The sequence below is a fragment of the Myodes glareolus genome, chromosome 23, assembly GCF_982192425.1.
Source record: "Myodes glareolus chromosome 23, mMyoGla1.1, whole genome shotgun sequence".
In the NCBI taxonomy this organism is placed as follows: Eukaryota; Metazoa; Chordata; class Mammalia; order Rodentia; family Cricetidae; genus Myodes; species Myodes glareolus.
This window is the reverse complement of record NC_142048.1, coordinates 19983375-20005085: the sequence shown is the minus strand read 5'-3', so window position 1 is coordinate 20005085 and position 21711 is coordinate 19983375. Positions and strand designations below refer to the sequence as shown.

The window sequence follows — 21711 nt, the reverse complement described above, 5'->3', positions numbered from 1 at the left end:
AAGCATTCCTTCTATATTAAAATATCCATCAACTGCTTATTATCTGGTTTCAGTAAAATAAATCAAACATGCTCAAAAATCAATTAGAGAACTGCTGTCCCCTCCAAACCTCTCCTTAATACCTGGCATGGAGAATAGTCTGCCCATGTCTCAAGCAATCACACATATATAATATCACCTTATTACCCAGCAATTTTACCAGTGTTTATAAGTTAACGGAATTATAAGTTCACAAAACAGTTCTATACTAATGCTCATAATAACAGTAATATTCATAATTACCTACAGAGCAAATAGATACCAATGACAAAATGGGATATTATGCAGAAAGGAGTAAAATACCGATCTATGCTCAGAACAGATGAATCTTGGAAATACTGTATTATGTTAAAGAAGCAAACACAAAAGACCACATTTGGAATGATTGTCTGAAAAGCCCCAAATAGGCAAACTCAGAGGCAGAGAGTAGATTGTCTGTTTATATGCATGTGTGGTTTTCAGGGTATAGAGAGGAACAGTCGGACTTGGTTATTAGGGGGTACAGGTTTTGTTGGGAAAAAAATAAACACTCTGGATTGAGAGAATGGCCATACATCCTTGAGAATAGACTAGAAACCACTGAGTTGTGGTCGAAACAGGTGAATTTTGTGGTAAGTGAAGTTCATCTTAATAGTAATAAATATATTTAAATTTTTCTTATCTATTATTCATAAAATCTCATAAGCTTATTAAAGTTTGCTAAGATATATAAATCAGGAATTCATCTATTCTTTTATTTTTTTTTAAAAAAAGATCTATTTATTTATTGTGTATACAAAATTCTGTCTGCATGTCTGCCTACAGGCCAGAAGAGGGTAGCAGATCTCATTACAGATGGTGGTAAGCTACCATGTGGTTGCTGGGAATTGAACTCAGGACCTCCCTGGAAAAGCAGCCAGTGCTCTTAACCTCTGAGCCGTCACTACAGCCCCCATCTATTCTTTATTTAAATTAAAATTGCAAAAGTAAAACAAGTATAGAATCCCACAGACCACTTAATTGAAAAGTGAAAAATAATATTATTTTATGTCAAGTAAATGTAACCCTCATGGAATGATTTTCTCTCTCTCCCCTCTTCTCTCTCTCTCTCTCTCTCTCTCTCTCTCTCTCTCTCTCTCTCTCTCTCTCTCTCTCTCTGAGCCTTAGTTAATGGCAATAGCTAGATGTCACACTATTATGGCTACTCCTAAATTCTTCTGCCTTCTCAGATTTCATTACTCACCTTGATAGCCTTGCTCAGGCAGGAACTATCTACTACTTTCATTTTTAAATTTGATTGAAAAGACTTCACTGCCTTAACATATCTGGTGATAATCTGTTAAAATTAGTGAGGCTAATCGGGATCCTATCAGGAAATTTGATTATTTTCCAATCAGTATCTTCGTTATCTCCCCACACCTGAAATCCAAATAGTTGTTGTTTATGCACATATAGACACAGGTACATGTGCGTGTGCGTGCATGCACGCGCGCGCGCAAACACACACACACAATATCACAATATAATTCCACATGCAAGAAATGTGGTGCTTTAATTTTACTTTAATCATGTCAATGACGCATTTTATAAACCAGACACTTAGATATTGAGTATTTATGATGTTAATTAAGAAGTTTTAAGAAGTCAACTAACAAAATACAATTTATCTAATTCAGTTAGTGAATATTCACACATTCGAAACTTTCAGGAATATGGGTTTATTACCTCCGGTTATAAACATGCCTGGAGCACTGGGGACCCAGGCTAGGCACTGCACAGACACCGCTGTGGTGGGAAAACTGAATGTTGTGATGCAATAAAGTGACTCGGAATCCAGCAGACGAATGCCATGGTGCAAATTGGCCACCAGGAGATAGTCAGTGGACAGTGGGTCCCACTCCAGGGCTGTCACTGGGTCCTCTTCATCTGTTCCGTCAAGACTCTCAGGTCTCAGAATGTGCTTCTGATGTTTACTACCTATTCCATAAACAAAATATTGTTTCAAAGTGCTTCAAAATCATTGTTTCACTGATGCTTTCTACCATATGTCTCCAGTCTCTGAGACTTCGGAAGGCATCAATGACGTGTGAACAGCAGAATTGTGTGCCCTGATGATGCAAGGCAGGGTTAATGGTTTTGTTTTGATACTTTTGAGAGCTTTATGTATTTCACATATTTATTACTTAAAACCTGAAAGAAAAAGATGTGCTTATCTAGTCAGAAAAAATTTCACTTTCTCATGACAGGACGGATGGGGAAGTAGTTGTGGAATAAAAAATATCAGTACAATATTTTTTGAAAGTAAAAACAGTAACTTCGGAGTGGATTGCCTAGGTCTACACTCAGGTTCTTTACTGACTAGCTTTGCTCTCCTGAACAAGACACAGTCTTTGATGCCTAAGCTTCTCTGGTTATAAAATGGAGTGTTCAATATTGGTTCACAGAGATTGGGAAATCATTATGTGAGTAGCTCATTAAAGAGCTGATCACAGTAGGCTGCGTTATAAACAGCATGATCAGTATTGACAGTTAATTCCCTTCCTAACCATCATCATTAGTCCTCATAATTCAAATCAGAGCATTAAAGCAAGAAATTCAAGAATAAAAAAATAAATAAGTGAAATTACAAATACAAAGAATTATGAGAAATAATGTTTGCTTTTGTAAGTATATAACTAACACTGGTAAAAAGATCTTTCGCTGATGAACCACAGGAAAACTCCTCTGAACCAGTCAGTCGCCTTATTCTCAAAAGATAGCAAATGACACAATTAAACTGCAAATATGAAAGATTTTTTTTTTTAGTCTGAAGAATTATATACTTCAGAGACTGTGCTTGTTTAGAAGTACACGACTATGGAGCATGGGAAGACAGCTCACTGCTTGCCTTGAAAGTATAAGGATTTGCATTCAATCCTCAGAGCTGAGATAAAAATGCTGGGCATGAGGGTACACGTTATAGTCCCAGTACTCTGGAATTGGAGACAAGCAGATTCCTGAAGCTTGTTGGTCAGCTATTGTAGCTCTACAGGCAAATTCCATGCCAATGTGACAGTTTGTCTCAAGAGTTAAGGAGATGACATTATTGAGGAGTGATGCCTGAATTCTTCTCTGGCTTAGACGCAGACATACGTGCACATGCACTTGCACACAAATGTGCACATGCAAACATACACATGCATGCATGCACGCACACACACAGTACACACAACACACACACGCATACACACACCTACACTTGCAAGTTCACTTACACAGACATGTACTCAACCACACAGAAACACACACATCAAAAACAAAACAACAACAAAAACCCAACTATGCAATCACTCTTGTGCCAGCTTTATAATTACAGGGTCTTTTCAACAAATCAGAACATGAAAGTAAAAACAAGTTAATATCCCTTAGCTACATAAACTATTTACTTACAAAGTGAATTTAATATCTTACTATTTCAGTTTTGATTAAACTCACAAAAACATGTTGTTTTCAAAATAAACTGCTTATCTTAAATAGGTAGTATTTTATTTAGATTTTTACCTATATACTTACAGAAAGTGGTTGTGAGATTTTGTTTATTTAGCTTTATCTACTTTGCATATGAAGATAAAAATAGGTTTTAATCTCTAAGGAGAGATGGCCTTAGACACTAACTTGCCATGTAAACATAGAACCAGATTTGGATCCCTAGTACCCAGGGTAAAATTTGGGCAGGAAAAAGATTATGTGGGAGGGTATGGATAACGCAATTACATTATAATCTCAAAAATAAAAGAAAACATTTTAAAAACGCAGGTTGTACTGGGAGGTTTTAGAGAATAATGGGATTAACTTCCCTTTCTTTTCTCTTTTCACATCCAACGATAAAAAGATTTTCCTGGTATAGGTTCTAAGTGGTAGTATGCTCACCCAGGCTGAAAGCAATGAGGATAATTAGTCAGAGACTGGAACCTCCAATAAGGTGAGCCAAACTTAGCCAAAATGAACCTTTCTTTTTTCAAGTTGTTCATTCTCAGACTAATACATAAATATGAATAAGAAAGTAGATTTGCTATGAAAAATAGACCAGATCAAGATAATTAAATACTTACCAGGCTGAAAAAATGATATGCTTCCATCAATATGACCAAACACAACTTTTCCCTTCTTCTGAGTGTTCCATCTAAATACACAGATATCGGACACAAAACTATGAGCTTCTTTGTGTACAGACACTCCACTGTCTGGTCCTGAGATGGTCCAAATAAGCAGAGGCCCTCTCTGGGAAACAAATGCCAGAGCATCGTCTGTGTTCCAGCACCAGCCGAGACAGGCAGGTATCCCTGGAAAAAAGTAAACGCATACACACATAACAGAAGATAGGCATAAGATTCTTACATCTTGCTGGGTGGTGGTGGCACATACTTTTAATACCAGCACTCAGGAGGCAGAGACAGGCAGATCTCTGAGTTCGAGGACAGCCTGGTCTACAAGAGCTAGTTCCAGGACAGGCTCCAAATCTACAGAGAAACTCTGTCTAAAAAGGTGAAAAACAAACAAAATATAACAAAAAACATAACAAAAAAAACCCCAAATTCTTACAGCTGTTGTTTGCAATGCACATTTATCAAAATTCAAATATAAGAATCATTTCATTATTTTAAAAAACTTCTTACTTGGGAATTATACTTACAAGATAACCTTTAAAACTACAGGGAATATACATAGAGAATACTAACTCATTTAATCCAGCATTTTTTTTTATATTTGAAATATGCAGGGCTCCTCTTACTGTGTAGAAATAGTGACAACTTTAACATTGAATAATCAGTTAAATCTAACACTCATTCCAATAGATATATTACTAACAGAGAAACAAAAATAAAAATGAAAAACACACAGATTCAACACTGTATATAGGAGTAAAAATTTTGTTAAAAATAACAATATTTAAACATTTCTAAATAACGTGTTACAGCTTTCAATATTCAAATTAGGAAATATTTGGAAATAACCTAGAGGAATTATCAATAAGTTTTTAAAAAAATTTCAAAGCAAAAATTAAAAAAAAAATTCCCCACACTATTACAACAATCATTTAGTTTTATTTTTTTTTTACAAGTGCCAGTGAAGTAGTCCCTTTAAGTTGTATATCCAGAGACAATGGCGGCGGGGACTACAGCTAAAGCTGTCTCCCTAACAAATACATTAGGTTCCCAGAAGTCTAATGACTAATTAGACTAATGACTAATTTGGTCATTAGTACTTGACAAAGGTAGGTAATATTTATCTGCACTTCCTATTACTTTCAAACATATGCTAATACAGATTTTGTGCTGTTGAATTTCTGAGAACAACGCATCACAAATTTTAGTTTATTTTATCATAAAATATAAAATTAATTTCAAGTAAAGTTTTCTGTCTCCTATACGATCATTTACAAAAACAAAGTATTTGGTATATATACTGCTATTACTGTAAACAATACTAGAATGATTTGTAGGACTTTTGATTAACAGAAATTATCAGAAAACATGGAGAGATATGGAAACTCCTGACTCAGGCCACGGATGGCTCTTTTTATGTCACAATGGGTTTTTTTCTCAGTAATACACTAAAAACATCAAAGAAAAACTGTCAACTATATTAATAGACATTCACTGAATGGCTGGCTTTATAAATACCTTTCTCAGAGCTTGAAGCAAATTTTACTCAGTATCTAATCACTAGTTATTCCAAGTGATAAAAACCATATTACATGAATTTAGAAGTAAAATTCACTTTTTGCAGTTGCAAATTATTCTGATTTGGAAAACATCTGAAAACCACACTTGAGTAACAAAATAGATTTCTTTCCTTGAAATTTTAAACATTTTTAGTGACCTAAATTGAAAAGGTAATATACTGAATGTGTTAAATATAGATAGAAAGTAAAAAAAAAAAAAAAAAAAAAGACTGTACTGTTACAGAGAACTTAGGGATAAAGGTATATGAATTGCCACCATTGCAACTACATGGTAAAATATAGTAAAGAAATTTTGAACAAATTTAAACTACTACAATAGTTGTGTTGCAATTTCTATCTCAAGCCTATTCATATTACTTTTAAAAAATTGAATATTGACATTATATCTAGAAATACATTACACAGTTATAATCATCAAATTATCATTGGCACTGAAAAATAAAGTGTTTATACAATTGCATCATCATTATAGATAAAATTAAAGCCCAATGTTGAGTAAAATAAAGTTGAGATATTATCAAATTCCCAAAGACCTGCTTGTAGAAACAAGTTTTTATCTTTACCATATCACACAGAAAGTCACAAAACGAGCTCCACAGTACATCATGGAGAGACATGTTGTCTGCATGTTCTCGTCCTATGTGTCACAGATCATTAGGAAATACCCTAATAAATAGGCAAGACCTGCTACTTATCTAATTCATTTTTTCTGCTTTTATTTGTGTATTTATTCTAGAAATTCTCATTTTAAATTTTAACATGAGTTTGATTATTTGTAGCTGGTTACATCCTTAGTTAATAGCATCCTCTATGAATACTTACTTTGAGAAATTTTGTTTCAGTTTTGTACCACATACTTGTATTTTGTATACACGTTACTTCTAGAAATTTTAAATACTGTTTTAAAATCTAAACTGATTAAACAAATGGTGACTATCGAAACAGAAATATTTTACTTGACAAAATAAGCCTTAGTGGTAAGTATACCTTTGATATTGTCGAGTTTAGCAATGACTTTTTGCTCTGCAACGTTCCAAACGATCACTAAATTATCAGTGCTGCCACTTGCGAACAGGTCAGGGTTATGTGGGCACCAAGAGATTGCCGTGATGGTTTTTTTATGTTCCGACATGATTGCATGGAGTTTGAACTCATTATACCGGTGATCCAACTAAAACGAAGCATGGCAAGCAGTTCAGTCTCCTCTGTAAGTCCTGCGCTCTTGATTAGAAATCACACTTTAGAAAACAAACCGTGCACAGAAAGACGGGTTTGCATAATAATAAATTTAATTTATGCCTTGGTTTTCATATAACTGAATTCAGTAAGCTGAAGGAAACCACTTGGGAAAAAAACTGAGGAAGCCAAGATTTTATATTAGAAGCTGTCAATAGTTTACATTTTAAACAAGCATATTTTATAATTTTTATTACATTTTATCGATATGTTTTATGAAATATAAAAACCCTTTGATTTAGAATATTTTAAATAATTTCAGGAATTTAAATTAAAAATTACTGTTTACAACAACTTTTAAGTAATTTTCGATAATGTTCAAAAACAATTCTCCAAAATATTAAATGTGTTTCTTTTTTAAAATGCATTTCTTTGACTATCTCAGGCATGTATTTAACTCTAGTTATGGTCTCCCACTAGTCTATCCCCTGAATCTATCAACTCAACTCACCTCGTCCCTATCTTCCCTTTTCTAGATAAATGATTTTGAGCGTGTGTGTGTGTGTGTGTGTGTGTGTGTGTGTGTGTGTATGTGTGTGTGTGTGTCCGTGTCCTATTTAGTTTAACCAGGACCAACTGTGTGAGTGTTGGATTATGATAAATCATTGGAGCCTGATGGGGTCAGCAGTACCACCACAAGGGAATGCAATGATTGGCCCTCTCCCTGAACATAAAGAAACTCAGGACAAATGGCTAACTCCAAGGAGCCTATTAGCATAACCAAAGTGTCTGTTTGGATTCTAGCAAGTACCTGTTAGGGGGTCCAGGCTCCATTCAACACTTCTCACCCTGCCCCCTACCCTAAACTTCAGCAATTCTGAACCTCACTTCCCTTCTCCCAGCTTCTTCCTATGTAACTGCCATCTTGGCCACAGCTCTCTTGTTTCCCTCTAGGTTTTCTCTTCATCTCTCTCTCTCTGAAACAACTCAGCTATTCATTTTTAAACTATTAATGGTGTAATAGACCCTATATATCATTGTTTTGGTGTGTGTGAGTTTGTATGTGAAAGTGCCTCCATTAATTATTACTGCAGAAATTAATTTCTCATTATTTTATCACTTGAATTTATTATGTCTTATACGTTCAGTAAGGTTTGTCTTTTTCCTTTAACATATCAATAGACCTTTACAGTAGCCCTTGAAGTTTTAAAAATCTTTAAAGGTTAGCTCTTTTTGTAACCACATGCTTGAGGTAAAATCCCACTTGCTAACATACCGTAGTTTCCTACATGATCAAACTTCTATCATGTTGTTCCCTTGGCCTCTAATGCTTTCCTCGCTGATTTTCTCATTATTCTTCACTCAGCACCCCAAAATATGAGTTCAAAAGCCATTCCTCAGAAACATGCTTCCAGACCAAGTTCCTTAAATTCACATACCCCCCATAAAATTTAGCCTTTAAGACTCTCTCTGCCCTGTTGCATATTTCATAGGCCATGTACCACCGTATCACTTTGTATTTTATTTTTTAATTATTATGTATGACTCCTCTCAGGCTCTTATTCTTATGAAGAGAACAGTGTCTACAAGGAGAATCAGCCTCACTAGCTCCTAGTTGAATTTCTAGAGTCAAGATTCAGGAAACACTGGAAAAAAAACCACAGCCTTATGTTACTGCTCAGCATTTCAACAGCTCTCCTCTTTGCTATCCTAACAAGCTACAGTGAATACCATGGTGTATACAATATTGAGTAAAGGCCTAGCCAATTCCTGAGACTTTTCTTCCACAAATTTTCTCTTTCTTTAATTATAGCTTTCCTTCGACAATTTGGATGACAGGAATGCTCACATCTGGCTATCATGGCAAGTGATAACAATTTTAGGTTGTGCTATTTACATAACTATTTACTTTGTGTAGCTATTACATTTTAAAATTCAAAATTGGTTAGCAGTGTAAGCTATCTTAAGCAATGCTGTGAATGTCCCCAATGAGTCTAACAAACAAGTGTGCTCTATTTATTAGCAGTTCAGCAGAAATATCTCTGTATATACAGATACATGAAGAAGCAATGTTGTATTGTATTCCAGTGATCTTCGCTGATTTTACTATACAGTGTAGAATGTTAATTTACTAATAACTCCTATTATATCAGTATTATAAAACTCTAGTGTTACACTGATAGGGATCATAAATTGCTATTTGAATAATTTAGCCTAATATATTTTCTTCATTGTAATTGAACAGTTATATCAAATTCTAATGCCAGGTAGAAAAAAATACTATTTAATAACATAGAAAAATATGCTAACAGATTATTGCTGTATCTAAAATGTGACATGTGATTTCACTTTAGTTACACAGTTAGTGTGCACTGGTATCAGGAACTATTTAATAAACAGTCTATGAAAAGAATTTTTTAAACATGTATATGTGTAAGTCTGTATGTGGGCATATGAATATAGTGCCCAAGGAGGCCAGAAAAGGGCATCAGATCTGAAGCTGGGGTTATAGCCAGTTGTTAGCTGTCTAGTGTGGGCCCTGGAAAACAAACTGAGATTTGTTGAAAGAGCAGTTTGTGGTCTTAAACCACTGACTCATTTCTTCAGACCCTAAAAATAATTTTAACATTTTCTCTTCATGTACCATATTTTTGAAAGCACTTTAGATGGCATTTAAAACCATACACTTAATTAAGGCTAATGTCATTGTTTAGTAATATAATTTACCATGTTAATATAAATATTCAAAGGAAACATACACATATCAATAAAATTATAATTTCTAATATTGCATAGAGTTAATATAAACATTAATTAAATAATAATGGTATCCACTAGAATCATAATTGAAAGGATCCATGCTGTTAGACCTGGTAGATATAGATGGCCAGAGTTGCGCAGTATGCAAACCGGTCTCCGCTGGCAGCACACACGTCTTTGTTCCATGGCTGACACCCAGCAGCCAGCAGTCCCACTTGCCTGACCTGGGACATGGTTGCCTTAAAAGCAAATTTGAACAAGTGTCAATCATTTTCATCATTTGATAAACTTCCGAACTTTATCTTCCATAAATCTTGCCTTTATGCACTGCAACTATATTGCTGGTAGTATTAATCTCAACTTAACATTTTCCAAAAAAAATAGTTGAAATCACCAAATAGACTTCAAAGAAGGCAATTTTAGATAGAAAAGGCATTCATAAAATAAGACATGGACTGAGGCAGGACGCTTGTCAGGGTTGATGAGGGTAGAGGGAAAGAGAAAGAGCATCTACATGGATTTAAAAGAGAAACACTCAGATGTCCCTCTGTGCGGGGCGCCATCCTGTCCCGCAGGAAGGAACCCCATCAAAAACGAGAATTCCTTCTCTGGTCACATCTTTATTTGGAGCATTCCCTTGAGGAAAATTGGGGGAAGGGACGATAGAACAGGGACGAGAGAAAGCTTAGAGAGAGGAAGTAGGGTCCCGAGGCATCTGCTTTTAAACGGTGGAGCGGCTTGAACGCTGTCCTGATTGGTTAATGCCATTCTGCTGGTCTGAGCATGTGCAGGCAAGGGTGCAGGCAGGGGTGCTCAGCCCCACGTGGCTACCTCCAAACTGCAGGACCACCTGTGCCTCCAGGTGGCTCCCAACATCTCCCCCTAATTATTGTCTTTAAGAGCAATAAGGCAAAACTATTTTCCAATCTGGTCCCCATCTAGACGCAGCATGCCAAGGATATCTCTGCTCCCACCCATTCCTAAGGAAGGAAAAGGCAAAGTAGAGTAAGAGATAAGAGGTTGCACAGGGTGTTGCTCAAGTCGATGGTGTGAAACAGCTGCTCTTGGCACCGCCCAGAAGGTCATCTCTGCTGCCTCCGCATGAATCTTCCACAGCAGGACACTCAGCATCCACTGGGTCGTCTTCTTTATCTCTCTGGTCGGTCTCGCTGGCATCCAGATGTATGTCAGCATTCCTAGAAAAACATAAACAAAACTCTCCTCCCAAATTAACATTTAAGAGTACTAAAAACTCTCAGTGTAAAAATTCAGCACAATCAGTACTGGAAGTAGGCTGGTTTTGAACTTAGAGATCTGCAGGTCTCTGTTTCAAAAAGCAAATCTTGTTTGCCTGTACCAGCAAAATTTTGAATTAAAATTAAGTGTAAAGAATGCAAGAGAAATCCTTTCTCTGGGGGAAGCTGTCACTGGTAATGTAGTCCCCCTCTATTGTTTAAAAACCAAAGCAGTTGTCATTGGGAATTGAACTCATGACCTTTGGAAGAGCAGGCAATGCCCTTAACCGCTGAGCCATCTCTCCAGCTCCCCTATTCAGATGAAAAAACCTCTAGGTAACATTGTTTATCTCACCAGGTGCCTCAGGCAAAAGGTCCGCCTTTCTTTGTTACCTAGGATACGTTAACCAGGTAAACATGCCTTTATTATGATAATCACGACCAGTTCTTTAAGGGAGAATGGGCGTAGCATCGATCTGGCTACTTCCTGCTGACGAAGGGACGTTGTTTAGGGGATAAATGTTTTTATCTGACTAATCTTTTGGCGACAAATGTTTTTATCTGACTGAATTCTTGGCGACCTTGACTGAGGGCGGCAGCAGCGGAGGCGGCGGCTGCCACAGCTCCGCCTCTGAAGCCCATTATGGCGCGCTCCGCATGGCCCAAAGGCATGGCTCCGCCCCGGGCCGTGCGCGGGCTCGCCGTTTCACCTCAGGCAATGAACTCGCACCGCCGGCTGTGAGTCTTTTTCAAGCTCCGGCGAGGGGGGCATCCGCCCACCCGTGGGGGGGCTTCTCCTGCCCGGTCCGCCCGCGCGCAGAGCCCCGTTCTCTGGGAACTCATCTCCGCCCGCCCATGATGCTATGGAAACACAGTTTTTCCGCAGAGCCGATTCAGCTCCTCTCTGCTTTCTATGGCGCCGCTGCTCACCACGCAGCTTCCGCCTCAGTCAGGCGAGTCCGCTCAGGTGCTGAAAAAGTCCTCCAAAAACCATAGCCCCGCCAGCAACTGGTTGCGTCTCCCTCCTGAGTAGCTGGGATTACAGGTGTGCACCACCGTGCCTGGCCCACTTCCGTGTTTTTAATCAGGCATTACCGCTCAAAGGCGGGCCGGCTGCCGCCAGCACTCTCAGCACGATCAAGCAGCTTGTCTTTCTCAGTCAAAAAATTAAAGTTTTTTGTACGTGAGAGCCAGAGACTGAGCTCTCTTAACAAAATTAGGCGAAAATCACCTCAGAAACTCTGTGGCTCTTTAAGAACAGGGAAGGCAGTGATCAAGCTCGCCTCCCTACGAGACTGTTGCCTCCAGTCTCTATCAGCGAGTATGCACGGAGGAAGCCGCGGATCTCCCAACCGTAAACCTCGCTTTTTCTCAGCTCCACCTGTATTGAACTTAAGGGATTTTTCTTCCCCGTTGCTTTTTGTACCTTTTTTTAGATATCTTAACTTTGATTTTTTTTTTTTTTTTTTTTGTATTTTCTTTTCTATTTAGGCCTATCCTTTGAAATTTTTTTTTACATTTCTTTTCCTCCCCTTTCTGGGGATTTTAACCGACGTCATTCATCGCTCCATGTTCTCAGAGTTCTGAAATTTAAGGCTCTCTGTGCTGGTGTCTGATCTTGGCTTTTTCTTCCGGGCTTTCTCAGGGTCCCCCGGCGTAGTTGTCAGGGTCCCTCAGCGTCCCGGGTTTCGGCACCAGTTGCGGGGCGCCATCCTGTCCCGCAGGAAGGAACCCCATCAAAAACGAGAATTCCTTCTCTGGTCACATCTTTATTTGGAGCATTCCCTTGAGGAAAATTGGGGGAAGGGACGATAGAACAGGGACGAGAGAAAGCTTAGAGAGAGGAAGTAGGGTCCCGAGGCATCTGCTTTTAAACGGTGGAGCGGCTTGAACGCTGTCCTGATTGGTTAATGCCATTCTGCTGGTCTGAGCATATGCAGGCAAGGGTACAGGCAGGGGTGCTCAGCCCCACGTGGCTACCTCCAAACTGCAGGACCACCTGTGCCTCCAGGTGGCTCCCAACACCTCTGAAATATGACAGTTTTCAAATATTGGCAATTCAGTCAAGGTAGCAAATTCAAATTTGAAATACAATGTATGAATGTTGGGACAGCTATGACCTATTTCATGAAGCCTGATATTTTACACTGATATTTATTCTTGGGAGGGAGGGGGACCTTTGAAGTACATAAGACAGATAAACAGGCTGGGATAACGATACCAACAGTTGTTAGGAGGGGACAAAAGAGAACTAGAGACTATATTTGAATGCCACTGATTATGTGACAGGAGAATATGTGTTTAAGTAAACAACTATTTTTGTTTCTTTTCTCTTGCTGATAAAACAATCAAGAAAAGCAATTTAAGTGAAGAAGAGGTTATTTCAGTTTAGAGCTCCAGATTAGAGTCAATGGATGTTTATGAGTCATAGAGGCAGGAGGGAGCTTGTCACATCACATCTGTACTCATGGATAGAGAGCAATGACCATTAACATTCACTGTTCAGCTAGATTCTTTCCACTTAAATAGCCCAGGTCCCACCCATAATTAGGAAGGGGTCTTTCCACATCAATTGACTTAATCAGGACCCATCCACTTACACACAGGCATGCCCTCCATCCCCATACAGGCATGCTTCCTCCAAGCCCCCAGCAGGTCCCAAAGCCCAGTTCGCTGTTGATTTTTGGAAACTGAAAAGTGGACAGTTAAGAGTGACTTTCTGCAATGGGGAACTGTAACACAGTGAATGATATCCAGGACAGAAAGCAAGAATAGGAAATGAAGACCAACTCTACTCTGGGTATGACTATAAATTGAAAGACAGCAATAACCTCACATGGCTTCTTGCAGCTATATTTTGATATGTTGATAATTTCCGATGCACAAAACTTATTTTTAAGAAGTCCTCTTTGCTCACCTTTTTCTTGAGATTCCTGTGTTTCTTGTGTAATTCACAGAAGGCAATGACTTACTCAGTATTGTGAATTTTCCCTTATGATTTTATTCCAAGATTTTTAATTTTTCTATGTAGGACTCCCTTGTAATTCTATGTAAATGTTAGGATTTTTTTTAATTACTGTAAAAACATCATTTAGACTTTGGTAGAGAATACTCTGAATTTAAACCCTGCACTGTCATCTTAACCACATGAAATGTGTTCCTATTTATGTCTAATTTCTTTTAACATTCTTTTGTTATTTTACTGGAAAAGTATTTTACATCTGTGGTTAAGCTAAGTACTGACTATTGCACCATTTTGAAGCTATGATAATTGGAAATGTTGTCCTGATCTTGAACTTGCAACAATTTTCATGCCCCAGCCCCCCCCTCTGTGTGTGTGTGTGTGGTGTGTGTGTGTATGTGTGTGTGTAAGTCACTATACCTGATTGCTGGGAAGTTTTTTATTACTGATCCAACGTTTTTACTAATTATGGAACTACTTATAGTTTGTGTTTCTTCGTGGTATAATGCCTACTGGTTTTCTATTTAGATAAAATTTTCAGTTCATTTAGTTAATTCAATTTGTTTGGGTACACTTATCTTTAGTACTAGTTATAACAGTTTTCATTTTTATAAACAAACTCAACACTCACTAATAATGCTAATAATCTGTGTCTGTTCTCTTTTATTCTTACTCCATCTGGCACATTTATCAATTGTGTTCATCTTTTCAAGGAATAATTTTTAGTTTCATTGATTTATCTCTTATCTTTTTGGTCTCCATTTCATTTAACATTAGTATTCAATTTATAGTTAATCTTACTAACTACTTTATTTATTTTCTCCTTCCATTAAAATATAAAATTAGACTGTGATTTAAGATCTTCCTTGCTGATTAGTATCAAGTGCTAAGTATCCCATTCTGGTGCTGCACTCATTGTATCTAATGTTTGTGTATATTGCGTCTTTATCTTCACATTTAAGTACTTCTTATATTATCTTATAATTTCTGATTTTCTTGTATTGGTTTTCTGAGGGGTTTTTTTGCCTAATTTACACAGATTAGACAATTTTACTGTGTCCTTCCTGTTACAAATTCTAATTGTATTGCAGTCTGATTAGAAAACATATATTTCATGATAGTTGTCTTTTAAAGTCTATTGAGACCTTATTTGTTGTCTGGTATATCAATCCTGGAAAATTTCTTCATTCAGAAGAATGTGCATGTAGTTGCTAAGTGAGCTATTCTGTGTTCATGTCTGTAGATCAATATTCACAGGATTCCATTTCCTTGACTTTGTTTTTGTTGACACACCAAGCTTGTTTAACACTGAAAATGAATTTAATTCTGTAACTGTTCTTGGTGAATTCACTGTGCTCCCTTTCCATTCAGGTTTTGCTTCATATGTTATCATCATCTCTTGGGAAGGATACTAGGTTTATAATGTGTTGAATTTTTATTCACAATGTTCTTTGTCTCTTCTAAGTTCTTTGGGATCACTGACAGTATTGTCTGATATTAACATAGTCAGGATACTTTCTTTTAGTTACTGTGTGAATGAAATTAATTTTCATTTTTTCATATTTGTGAAATTTGCATCTTCAGATTTAAAAAAGATTAACTGTTGCTAGCATACAATCATTTTTAATCCACTGTTAGTCTCTCTTTTGCTTAGAAAATATTATATTTAAAGTACAAGTGTCTTCCTGTGGCCATAATTCTTGCAAGCATGGATGAAATATATGTGACAATACTGGTCCATGACAGAACATGTACAGATATTCTTTCAATCGTTAATTTGAATACTTAAGTCTCTTAAGCCAACATCAGAGTTGTGGTAATACTATTTGTAGACTAGGAGTTTAAATTTTATGTTTTCAAAATCAGATGAACCCGGATAATAGAATTACAAACCATTGTTTACAACATTAGTTTTTATAGTTACCCATGTCATCATTATATCATATAGTATAGTGGTAATGTTTTAGTGTCCTTTTTTCTTAGCCAGGAAGACTCCCTTGAAAATGTTTTGTGGACAGTTAAACAGTAATGAATTCTTTCATATTTGTTTGCAGGATCAATTTTTTTTTTTAAAGAAAGTTTGGCCAGATTTGGAAAGTTTGGTCGACAAACATTTTTCTTGCAGCAATTTCTTGTCCTTATGCTCTTGTCTCCAATGGATAAGAATCTTGACGGTTATCCTAGAGAGGGCACAGAGTTGTAACATAAGGGGCCAGGCTTGTTGGGGTTTCTGTCCTGCCTGGTACCCGACAGCTGGCAAATTCCAAAGAAAATCACATAGAGATCTCTATAAGTTATAAAGCTGATTGACCCATTAGCTCAAGTTACTTATTAGCTCTTGTAGCTTATATTAACCCATTGTTCTTATCTATGCTAGCCACACGGCTCTGTACCTTTCACAGCCGGCAGGTTACATCTTGCTTCTCGGTGGTCTGGGCAGGAATGGGAGCTTCCTGCTTCCCAAAATACTCCTGTTCTCTTTGCTCCACCTCTACTTCCTGTCTGGTTTTCCACCTATACTTCCTGCCTGGCCAATTAGTATTTATTTAAAACATGATTGACAGAATACAGACAATTATCCCGCACCACAGGGTATGTGACACTATGCTTCTCTCTTACCAGTTACAAGATTCTGTGTCTTGTCTTTGCTCAAAAAATGTCTGATTATACTGACATAATATTAGAATTCATGTCAATTGAAATTGGCTGAAATTCATGAAGGCTCATGGTGAGTCATTCTGGGCTGTACTTGCTATTCTGTCTTCACATGTCCTCTCTCCTCTCTGAATACAAGAACATGTTAGTCTGCTGGTGCTATCTCCTAGGTCCTTCACTTTCAGTTACTTCTCTCAGTAGTTTTCTTTTTCTTTTCTTTTTTTTTTCTTTTTTTTTTTTTTTCGAGACGACGTTTCTCCGTTGCTTTGGAGTAGTTTTCTTTTTGTCCCGACTATTTCCCTGCTTTCAAATCTACAGGTATATTTTCTCCTGTCTGTCAAAACATCTTATAAATTGTTGTAACAACATTTTAATTCGGTTATTGAACTTTTTACCACCTGACATTGCTCTTCTGATTATTTTATTATTCCATGCTCTTCACACAGTACTGTCTTGATTTTCTCCATGTCTTCCTTTAGTTCTCTGGACACCTTTAAAATAGTTATTGTAAAGTCTTTGTCTAATAGATCAGCCTACATAAACATATATATGTACATGTATATGATATACACATATGTGTGTGTGTGTGTGTGTGTGTGTGTGTGTGTGTGTGTGTAAGCGACATCTACCTCCAACCCTTCTCTTTACAGTCTTATTTTTAGACAAGGTCTCACTAAGTTGCCCAGGCTGGCTTTTATCTAGAACCTGTGAGTCATCTGTCCGGGCCTTCCAAGTAGGTAGGGTTACAGGCTAATAACCCCTCTTCATTACGACTTGATACTTTTGGTTTACAAACTTGACATTTGAATTGAATGATATAATAGTTCTGGAAATTAGATTCTCTCTTACCCAGTATTTTCTGCCTTGTTATTGTTTTCATTTATTGTTTTGTTTTCTTATCTGCCAAGGATCAGCTTTGGATAGAAACTTACAGGCTTCAGAGTTGTTTAAGCATGTGCCATTACCTAGATGTATGTATAGCAACTATCTAATTTTCTTTGCATATGTGATTGCTTTTCAATTTCTGAACCTTTAAAGAATGGTTCCAAACAATGTTAAAACAAAACCGTAGGTGGGCTATAAGGAGAGTGAATCAACTTTTTCTTGTTCTTCAACTCACTACAGATAGGAAAGCAGGGGCTTACAAATGCGGGGGACAGAGGCAACATGCTGATTGTCTCTGACTGTCCTAACCAGAAACAGCAGTTACTGCTCAGAAACAGTTCTGATATTGGAGGGAGAGGTTGATTTTATCCACCCTGGCTCATTAAAGCTGCTTTTGAAAGATATGCACAGCTATCTACCCTGGGATATTTGAAGTAGGAGGCAGGTAATTGCTGTTGTGCTAAGCTTTGAACCTCATTGAAATTCATTTAAATTTAACATCCAAGCATTCTCCCTGAAAGGCACAAGCACTTATAAATTTTGTTTTTCCAAAATAATTATATCAAAGCAGATTATGTTACTTTAATTGACTAGGTAGGGAGACAGATTCCTAATGCTTTTCATAACTCGATGGCTTCCAGATTTTTGCATAAAATAATATTTCTTTATTTAAATGTAGCATAGTTTATTTGCACACTCATCTACTGAAGGAGCCATTGGTGTGTATCTCCTAACTTACTGATTTTATGTTTCAAAGTTATGTTATATTTTAATTTCTTTGTTGGTATAAAGTTCAGTATACCTTCTATATTAAACAGGTCTTGCAAATCTATGATACAATAAGTTACATTCCTTTATCTACTTTTATTTATTTATATTTGCTTTTTCTGAGACAGTGACTTGTTATATTGTCCAGGACGCCATCCAACTCTCCTAAGTACTACAGGATGGTCTGAAATTGCAGCAATTCTCTTGCCTCTATCACACGAATGCTGTGATTATAGGTGACGACTCCACTCTCACTATTAACTCCCTTTAAAGTTTGGGACTGAGTAATCTTTTAAGCCAGATACTAAAATAGGAAAAAATAAAAATTATATTTATTCTTAAAAACACTTGATTTTGAATGTAGTTTCTTTAAATCATGAATCAATAAACGAATTAATACTGTTGCATTAAAAAATCCATATTGGGCATTTAAATAAATTCTAGTATTTGGATCATCTAGGATATTTTTTCAACAGGATCATAAAATAGATGTAAGACTTTTATAGATTTTATTAGTATAAAACTGTTACTAAGGAGATGGAATGAAATTCTTAGACATTTCTGCTGTCAGCATGAATAGTTACACAGTTTGTGATTCTCTATCACTAAAAATAGAAAATATTTAACTTAAGGGACATTTTAAACACTGTTTTGATGATTTTTAAATATAAGCTGCTAAAAGTCACACAGAAAGCCAAACTCTTGCTGTGACAAGTAGCATTTTAGAGATAGAAAAAAATATCCTCAATATCTTCACTACATCATGTAGTTCATGAGTTGGTTGAGTTTCATGTATGTTCTAAACATCTGCTATTTGGGAATAATGGTCCAGAAATAACACAAGCACTTTGTTGAAAATTAAGTGCGAAAGCAGACTGAATAATACAGACTTGTAGTGGGTTCAGGAAGAAAGCCTTTGCATTGTTAAAGCCACACACAAATGGCATGTGGTTGACATCAACAGGGATATGATTTTCATTCTGTTAACCTGTGTTCCAGGTTTGCTCTCAGACCCATATACAAAACATGCATAGATTATGGCAAATTTACTCTTTCATAGTGGATAAAATATAGTAGAAAACAAGCCACAGAATTATTTTATATATTAGGGTTTTAGAGGTAATCATATTTACTTTTGAATGTGTGGTATTATTATAAAATGAGCAAGTTAAAATTCAAATACAAATGTTATGGAATTATAATGCAGTTAAAATAAATTATACAAGTAGAAGTTTATATATGTGTTTATATATTTAAGCCATAAATCATCATCAAGTAAAGTACAAGTGTCAGCTTATTGCTCTGAATATCAAATTTACACTTATATGTCAGTTTTCAAACTCAACATTTTGAGTTTGTAATTTTTAACTCAAAAATTTGCCTTGCTTCTTACTAACATTTTAAAATTCTGATCATATACGATATATATATATGTATATATATATATAGGATATGATATCATATCTTATATGACCACATATATATGCATATATATATGTGTATGTGTGTGTGTGTGTGTATGTATAATCCCAACCTGGAAAATAAGCTGGACATCAGGCAGAGATAAAGATCAATACTTTTGTGCTACTTTTTGACATCTACAATGTGAGTTTTCCTCTCATCCATGCCTGTAAACAAACGAGTGAAGCCTAAGCAAGAAGAAACCCAAGCTCAAAGACAATATGGCCAATTTTAGGGGTAAACTTTTTCTGTGGTTAAGAAAACTCATTTTAACGCCTTGGTTTAATTACAAATGCCCACAATAATATAGAGCCTGAAAAGGGAAAGACTCTAAACTCTCACAATCTCTGTGTGACATTCCAAAGGCACTTTAAAATAACGTATATTTTATTAGTAAAAGGCATTTTTGTTAAAATCAGTTCTTCTTTGGCCCTAAATTATACTATCACATTATGGATTGCATGTCAAAGAAAATCTTTTTTAAACATTCACATAAATTTGTTATTGTATTTAAGGTGTACTCACACACTTTACAAGTGATTGACATTGTAGTGTTTACTTCATGGAGTGTGGAATTCTGCTATTGAAACTCATAGGTTGAAATTTCCCCATCATTTTTATTGCATTATCTCATTATTAAAGTTTAGAATTCAGGATGGCGAGTTCTTTACTGAGTCACAGCATCTTTTCTGAAGAATATTTAGAATTTACTTTATGCATGCTTTTCTCCAAAGACAGATGGCTACTGGATCCAGAATGTTTATCTTCTTGTTCCACAGCAAAGAAAAAAAAAAACAAAAAGAGTATCTGGAAAAGAAAATCCCAAGAGGCTGTGCACTGCTGATCGTTCATAATTAAAAAGAAGTAAAATAATGATTAATCATTTGTGACTGATGTGATTAGAAGAGAATGCAGGGAAGCAAATAAAAAGAGAAAAAAAATGACTGTATATCTTCAGTAGCATGTGCCACTGAACAGCGAGGAGGAGAACCATGCTCAAAGCCCACAAAGCTCACTGGCTCTTTTGTTCACAACTTAGTGCAACGACAATCCACAGTCTTCTCCTAAATGTTAACAAGTTCTCCATTGAAAAGGTAAAATTAAAGACTTTACCATGGCATGTTTTAAAGAAAACTTCTTTCTTTTACTCTTACAACTCTAAATTATACTTTCTTCAAAATAATGGACTGAGTTACCAAGGTAAGATTTTAACTGTCTTTTAAACAATTATAAATATTTTAATTTTTCTTAAGTTTATCAGATACAATATGGTACTAAGGATGTTTATTTTTTTCTTCTGATAATAGTATCATAACACTAAATAGCATTACCATACAACTGCTATCTATTTAATTAAATGCTTTTATTTATGGAAAAAAGGTTTGTAATAATTGGTATTTTTACACACGAATCACATTCAAAATAGTATTTTATAGCTCAATTTTAAGACAGTCCAAAAATATTACTGGAGTTTATGTACAGAGGGATCATGCCTCAGGCCTATGCTGTCTAGCTATGCAGAAGACTGAGGCAGAAATGCCATAGGTTCAAGGCCAGTCTAGGCAGTTTAATAAGATTCTGTCTCAAAACACAAATATAAAGAGGGCTAGGCATAGAGATCTGGGTAGAACAACCACTTTGCATTCAGAGGACCATAAGTTCCAGTCAAAACTGAAAAAGAAAATCATCTACGATTGGAATGGGAAGGAGCCTTTGGTCAGTGTATAATTACAGCTATCATCGTAAATTATATTCTTACTTCTGTTTAAATGACTACCATATTCTCAGAATCTTGTATTACAAAATGTCCACAAATATAAGGAATGAGACAGAGTTCTAGAAAAAGCAAAGCAAGCAAGAAAAAAAAACCCTCACAGAAAATTGTAATTATAACATAAATATATCTTACTCTTTGTAGTCCTTCATACCAATCATCTTGCTCAAACCAATGTGAAACGTAAGTCATCCAAGCCATAGACTGTTTGTGCTTTAATCCAGTCAGCTGGAGAACTATCAGCACCTGAAGTAACAACAATTTGTTTCAACCAAACAAGTTTCACCAGGAG

General features: G+C 36.2%; 1 protein-coding gene and 1 pseudogene across 1 annotated transcript in view; both read right to left on the bottom strand.

Moving 5' to 3' along the window:
• The window catches only part of Wdr17 (WD repeat domain 17), an 80208-nt gene that overhangs the window by 42443 nt on the left and 16054 nt on the right, over positions 1-21711 (bottom strand). Inside the window, exons 2-6 of the mRNA XM_048455767.3 lie at positions 21555-21665; positions 9790-9918; positions 6731-6914; positions 4110-4340; positions 1744-1995 (exon numbers count right to left, since the gene is read on the bottom strand). Coding sequence (XP_048311724.3) covers positions 1744-1995; positions 4110-4340; positions 6731-6914; positions 9790-9918; positions 21555-21620 — 862 coding nt within the window. The 5' untranslated portion in view covers positions 21621-21665. The remainder of the gene's footprint in view (positions 1-1743; positions 1996-4109; positions 4341-6730; positions 6915-9789; positions 9919-21554; positions 21666-21711) is intronic.
• On the bottom strand, positions 11618-11804 carry LOC148118316 (Nuclear RNase P; annotated as a pseudogene).